This window comes from Engraulis encrasicolus, chromosome 20 (assembly GCF_034702125.1).
Source record: "Engraulis encrasicolus isolate BLACKSEA-1 chromosome 20, IST_EnEncr_1.0, whole genome shotgun sequence".
In the NCBI taxonomy this organism is placed as follows: domain Eukaryota; kingdom Metazoa; phylum Chordata; class Actinopteri; order Clupeiformes; family Engraulidae; genus Engraulis; species Engraulis encrasicolus.
In genome coordinates this window covers 7,291,864-7,299,363 of record NC_085876.1, presented here as the reverse complement: position 1 = coordinate 7,299,363, position 7,500 = coordinate 7,291,864, and the positions used below count along the sequence as shown (strand labels likewise).

The window sequence follows — 7,500 nt, the reverse complement described above, 5'->3', positions numbered from 1 at the left end:
CTAGAAATGACAGTGCAGACCTCCGCCAAGGAAGCTGTTTGATAGAACATTTGACTGCATTTGCCTTTCTTTTTTCATTTGTCTTTCTGCCTTGATTTTGTGGATTTAGAAACTGGAATGTCAAAATTCACCCTTTCCCGCAATGGTGAAGAATCTTTTTTATAACTTTTATCACTAAAATTTCATCACTCGTTCCTTTTGTCATAACCAACAACACCATTTCCAACAACTTCAATTTCATCCAAATTCATTCAGAACTTTTTGAGTTATCCTGGTGACAGACATAGATACAGAGATACATACAGACAGCCAGACAAACCAACGCGACCAAAAACATACCCTCCTTGGCAGAGGTAATGATAATAAAATTAACTGTATCTATGGTTCTGTATTGCTTATAGAATAATTCTCAAGATAAGATAGGTAAGGGCATGTACGTGTGTGTGTGAGTGTCCTACCTGAGGTAGTGCAGGTCGGAGATCTCCTTCATGCAGAGCCAGCAGAACTCGCAGCCGCACACGGCGCAGGTCATGTGATTACAGCTGCCGTCGTTCATCTTGATGATGTAGGCACCGCAGCGCGGACACGGCTTGATGTCATCATCTGCAAGGAACAAAAACACAAGAAAGACAATAATCAGAACAAACCTGTAGAGGAACAAAATGACCTATTTGTGGTACTGCAGACTTGGAAACTAATAGTTTGTTCCATTTGCCCCGGAAGTCAAGATTCAGAGGTGGCTGTTACTATCAAGTACCACTTGATAAAAGAGACTTGATCTAAGAGGGCAGCAGCATACACCCAGTATTGAAGGAATCTGAATATTGCCCCCAATCTGATACATTACATTTGGATGTCCATGCATTGTTTTATCCATGAAGGAGCAACTCTCTTAGTTTGTAAGAGGCAATAAAGGTTCGTTTCCCAATAAGCCTCTAGGGGATAGTTATGAATCACTGGTGCTGATTGCTATTGGCTAAAACTATCATTGTATGTGACATCATTTCATGTGACCTCATTTCCTGTGGTGGTCTTTTTAAGTTCAGCCACTGGCATTGTTCTGCCCTTCTTGCCCCTTCTTTGTCTGTACCTGTACCGTTAACACCTCATTGGAGAGAGGGGGTGGGGAGGCCTGTGGACAGGCCTTTGGGGCCTAATGGCCTCCTCTCCCCCTCTCTCAAGCAAATAAACCTTGCATTTCTGAATTCCAAATATTGTACTGGATCTGGTCTTAAATATTAATTAGTAGTAAACCTAGATATCAGTATGCACTCTATGAATACAAGTAAGACACAAAGTAGATAGTACTGCATATATGCATTAACTGAGCAACCTTATTATTATTTATTTATTGATTATTATTTATGCGTGTATGCATCTATAACCACAAGTCTAAGTCTGATGAAGTCTAAGACAACAAATAAAAAACTTGTACTTGCTCATCTCCTGCTCGCAGAATAGCCAGCTGAGTCATTGCTGTAGTGTAGGTGGGTGGGTGAGTGGTTGCTGTAGTGCTAAAAATGACTGTAGTGTATATATTGTTATATTATTATTATATACTTACTAGTGCCGTGCTCGGCGGAGTAGCTGGGGGAGTGGTTGCTGTAGTGTATACATCACAGTACTACTATGTTGTAATATTGAATTGTACATATTCCACTTACTGGTGCCGTGCTCGGCGGAGTGGCTGTGGTGAGTGGTTATTGTAGTGTATACATTACTCTACTGTATATTAGGGCTGTAACGATATTGTATCGAATCGATAAACCGTGATACGCAGAGTCATGATACTGTATCGTGATAAAAGAAGTCAGTATCGTGATACGCCCTTTCAACGCTCTCTTCCCATTAAGACCAGAAAATAACCACATGATATGATGTGATGGTGCCTCCAAGCTTCCCATCAATGTATTTTTTACTTTTAAACTAAAATAAAGCAAAACATTATTAGTAAGCTCTTGTAACCTCTATAAACAATCATCAAAAAGATACATTTTGAAAATCGTGGGGTTTATCGAACCGTATGTCAAGTATCGTGATACGAACCGAATCGTGAGTTGAGTGTATCGTTACAGCCCTACTGTATATATTGCTATATTATTATACTTACTGGTGCCATGTTCGGCGGAGTAGCTGGGGGAGTGGTTGCTGTGCGTCCTCAGGGACATGGCCCTCTGCTGGCGGGCCGAGTCGCAGGTCTGGTTGGGGTGCCATGCCTGCTTGCAGTGGTAGCAGAACTCTGCACCGCAGCCCTCGCGCCCGCACACCAGCCTCGGGCAGCTGGCACAGCCGGAGGCGATCACCGCAAACCTGGCAGAGAGGAAGAGAAGGAGGAGGAGGAGGAGGAGGAGGGTAGAGGGAGAGGAGGAAAGGGGAAGGAGGAGGAGGGGGAAGGGGAGATTGAGGAAGAGAGTGGAAGGGAGAGGGAGGAGGAGGGGGAGGAGAGGGGAAGGAGGAGGAGGAGGAGGAGGAGGAAGAAGAAGAGGGGCGAGAAAGGGGAGAATGATGAAGAGGAGGAGGAGGGGAAGAAGAGAGGAAGAGAGGAGGGGGGTGTAGGAGGAGGAGGCGGAGGGGGAAGAGGGAGAGGGGGAGGAAGAGGAGGAGGAAGAAGAGTGGGAGGAGGAGAGGAAATGGGGTTGATTAAACACTCGTTCATTCACTTGTGCCTAAAACAGACACATGGGGAACTGCAACCACAAATGGACAAACACTTGGAGTACACTTGGACGCATACACCTCTCTCAAAAATAAACACAGTGATACACATGCAAACACGCCGCATTACGCACACATACAGACACACAGATAAACACACACAGATACAACCTCTCTTAACAGGAAGGGGTTGAAATTCATGGTCACTGTCTTATGTCTAAATTTACAGAGATGCACAAAGAAACACTAATACAAATATAACCAAATGAAAACAAACAAAGAGACAACCCTCTACAAATCACCCATTGCACAAACACACAAAGATAAACACATTTTACATTCAAACAAACATTTACAGAGATATTCAAATAAACACAAGACCTTTTATCTCTTAGTCTCTTCCTGTGTCTCTGTCCCTCTCTTATACAAACAGACGTACCCTAGCAACCACAGAGCAAGGTTGACTTGGTCATAGTGACCGGGTCAGTGGACCAGTGAGAGGTGCCACATGGACACTGGTTGCCACATGGGCTTCTCAGCGCTGTGCTGCGTTTGTTTACCAGGGTTAGTGGCAGTGCCAGCTGACCCTGCGATGCCCCTTTGGTCGGAACTTCTCCTCTCTTCTCCTCCCCCCTCCATTTCTCCTCTCCTCTCCTCTCCTCTCCTCTCATCTAATCTCTCTTCTCTTCTCTTCTCTTCTCTTCTCTTCTCTTCTCTTCTCTTCTCTTCTCTTCTCTTCTCTTCTCTTCTCCAGAAAATCACAACCAAAATAGACCTAGCCCATACTGTACCAAGCCTTTACTGGTGGATCAGAATCTACTGCTTTGTGGGAAGAGTCTTCACCAATATTAAAATGATTTCAGTAATTTGCATTGGCTTTACCCGGATCCTCTTATCTTCAGATAAACAACCCAAACAGACATGTGCAAATCACGTCACACATCAACACCCATGTGACCCTCTGATGAATACAGTGTTACAGCGTCAAAGCATGTCGGGTAAAGGAAAAACATGTGCAGGATGACTAGGGGCTCGAACTCACAACCTCCTCGCAGGAACAACAAAACCACTGAGGTAAAGGTCTAGGCCAGGGGTGGGGAACCTTTTTCATTCGAGGGGCCACTTCAAATCCATCCGAGGGCCACAAAAGTCCTCCAAGGGCCGTATTATGAACACAAACCAACATTGAAGGCAGCCACCTTTAAAACAGTCCCCACCTTCTCTAGGTCCCCTAAATATGACTTAATTGTATTGCAAATGTATTTTGTAAGATTCCTTCACAAAATATTTTATATTTCATGTGAACCTGCATAACATTAAAAGTATATCGGGGGCCGGATAAAATGGCCTCAAGGGCCGCAAATGGCCCTCGAGACATAGGTTCCCCACCCCTGGTCTAGGCCTATCACATAGTTCCTATAACAGGGCTCTAAATTAACACCAGCCAACCGGCCAAATGCTGGTGAAATTTCAGTTTGGCTGGTAGAAAAGACCAACTTACTAGCCACTTTCACCCATTAGTGAGTGTGTGTTTGGCTAGTAAGATTAACATCTACTAGCCATTTTGGCTGGTGATGAAAAAAAAGTTAATTTAGAGCCCTGATTCTAACACTGAACTCAGCTAGCTAACATCTTTTATATTTCTTTGTTTGTTTCTTTGTTTATTCGTTTACTTCGTGACGGTCTTTGTCAGCATGTTATTTAATTACTTAATAGAGCCACTCCAGGCCAGTCACACAGTAAAGAAATGCAGTGCTAATTCAGCACTTAGAGAGTACTCTGGGATCAAATACACTCTAGAGAGTGTTAAATCACCTCTCTACGTGTTGAATTAACACTACATTTTTTACGGTGCAAGGTGGGTATAGTATATATATACACTGAATAAGATGGCAGAGGACTGTTAAGTGTTCAGGCCCACACAACACCACCGCCCTGCCGCCCAGACGGCCCCTGACACCCGACTGGCAGACTCTGCTCTGCTTCTGGCGGAGAAGTGGGTGGGTGCTGTGTCAGCTCTGTGCTAAAGACTATGTGTGTGTGTGCGTCAACTCTGTGTGTGTACCGTGTGTGTGTGTGTGTGTGTATGTCTGCATGTGTGTGTGTGCGTGTGCGCACTTGCCTGTGTGCGTATGTGTGGGTGTGTGTGTGGGACAAAAAGTTCCTGACAACCCAAATTGGGCGTCTAATGAGGGCAGCATAGCCCTCATGAACCAAACCACACAAAAGGCAAATCCCACACACACGTCTCTGTCTCATCCAACTCATTCACTCAAACAGCTTGTTATGCTGCCGCTAAAGGTCTGTCTCCTGCTAAAAGGTCACTGCATGCGTGGGGCTGTTTGACAAACAATACATCACAAGAGCTCGAATGATCAGGCATGAGGTGAATACCACCTGTGCCTCCTCATAACAGCACAATGATTGCCTCATAGTTTAATTAATACCAGCTTTAAAACATGCTGCTGCTTGTTGTAATATCTTACCATTTCAATCACTTAGGCCTATCTCATTTATGATTCATGTCAATGAAATTGCGCTTCATTGCTCACACACACACACACACACACACGCGCATGTACACACACACACACACACACACACACACACACACACACACACACACACACACACACACACACACACACACACACACACACACACACACACACACACACGCACACACACACACAAACACACACAAGAGCCAAGTTCAAATAAAGGTGAACAGTTGAAACACACATGTTTGCTTGAGAACTATAAAATATGAATGTGTCTGTGTAAACTCTTATCATTAATAATCAACTTAACTGAAACACATGGGTCAGCATCAACACAGGCTGGTGAAGAATGGCTGTTTGCTTAAGTGTATAAACACCCTCTGAGAATGAAAAATGATCATGATAATAATAGGGGGAAAAAAACATTTGACAAATGTTTGCCCATGCAACTCTCACTGTCTGCAAATGTGCAAGCAGACAGGTGTTGTGAACAAGACTGCAAAGCTGTCTGTCTGTCTGTCTGTCATTCTGTCTGTCAGTCTGTCTGTCACTCTGTCTGTCTTCTGTCTGTCTGTCATTCTGTCTGTCTGTCTGTCAGTCTGTCTGTCATTCTGTCTGTCAGTCTGTCTGTCTATCTACCCAGGAGGTGAAGACAGGGTTATAGTGGAGGGCAAGCATGTGTAAGACAGTTCACTTCACTCAAGTTTCAGATTTTGCAGAGAAACATGCAGAGAAGTGAAAGATGGGGAGTTGGTGGTGTAGAGACAGAGACATAGTCAAGTAGGTTTTATTGTCAATTTCTTTACATGCACTGGTCATACAAAGAATTTGAAATTACATTTCTTGCAGAAAGAGAGAAGAAGGTAGAATGAGAGAGAGAGAGAGAGAGAGAGAGAGAGAGAGAGAGACAGACAGACAGAGAGAGAGAGAGAGATAGACAGACAGACAGACAGACAGACAGACAGACAGACAGAGAGAGAGAGAGAGAGAGAGAGAGAGAGAGAGAGAGAGAGAGAGAGAGAGAGAGAGAGAGAGAGAGAGAGAGAAAAGAACATGCAGAGAGATAGAGAAGGACAGGTAGAGAGAGACCGGGAGGGAGATATGCAGAGGCAGACAGAAACAGACAGAGACAGAGGCACAGAGAGACTGCTGGTCAGCACTTGTGCAAAGCTGTGAAAACCACAGAGAGTGCATGGAAAGGAGGAGGAGAATCTATCTCTCTATCCACTACGGGCACAACACAGAGCAGCTAGCCATCTGTCACGCTAAGCTGCGGGCCCAGCCACTCGGAAGGCCACTTCTGCTGTGAAGTGCCCAAACCAACCAACCAAGAAATGAACGGGTAACACTTTATAATGATGTAAGCATTTAAACCTTTTAACGGTGTATTTTTATACATTTACAAAAAAAATGAATGTTTGATAAACAAAAATATTAACATATAATTCCCCACTCATTTACAAACATTTGTTAATGTTTCGTTCATCATTAGTTAATTATTTACTAAGTATTCATGATACTTTTCATGCCTCTATTATGATTAAGTGTTCCCAGAGATGGTCTAAATGCAATAGAATAGAGAATCTTTGGTGTTACCCACCAACGGATGAGCACACAGGCACACAGGCACAGCCACTAAAGCCACAAGCATCTCTTATACTGTGACACCATCGTGCAGTATCAGTATGTGGAGGCGATGCTACGCACTCTCATAGCAAACGAGAATGAGGTGTCATTTGCTGAGCGCACGGCAGAATAGAGATAGCACAACATGTGTGAGTGAGTACTAAGTGCGCTTATACAGTATGAGTGTGAATGTGTGTCACATGCTGAGATGAGCTCTCACAGGTGAAATAGAACACACACAAATACACACACACACACACACACACACACACACACACACACACACACACACACACACACACACACACACACACACACACACACACACACACACACACACACACACACGCACACACACACACACACACACACACACTGTTGCAGCATCGCATCCTCTCATCTCACATGGTCCACTTCAGCCAATGGGCAACCGTCCCTTTAATCAAACCGCAGCCTTTGGCGTAACCCCTGGCAACACACTACTCATCCTGCATCACACACAGCACCATGGCAACCAACAGGCAGGCACTAGAGAGAAGGACAACGAGTGCATTACGGTGGCTATGATTGGCTCTCCTCATGTGTCAATCAACCTCACGCTCCGTGCGGGTGCAGGGAGGCTCAAGGGGGAGGCGGGAACTTCACTGAAGCTCGCGAACAAAGAACAGGCACTCTTAAAGCGAAAGCAAGAGGAGAGGAGGACAGAAAGGTCAGACTG

The 7,500-nt window shown here is 44.6% G+C and overlaps 1 protein-coding gene across 1 annotated transcript in view; it reads right to left on the bottom strand.

Annotated features, from left to right (window-relative positions):
- rnf19b (ring finger protein 19B) overlaps positions 1–7,500 on the bottom strand; it is a 32,509-nt gene that overhangs the window by 10,351 nt on the left and 14,658 nt on the right. Inside the window, exons 3-4 of the mRNA XM_063185289.1 lie at positions 2,111–2,310; positions 459–603 (exon numbers count right to left, since the gene is read on the bottom strand). Of these exons, the coding sequence (XP_063041359.1) occupies positions 459–603; positions 2,111–2,310 (345 nt within the window). The remainder of the gene's footprint in view (positions 1–458; positions 604–2,110; positions 2,311–7,500) is intronic.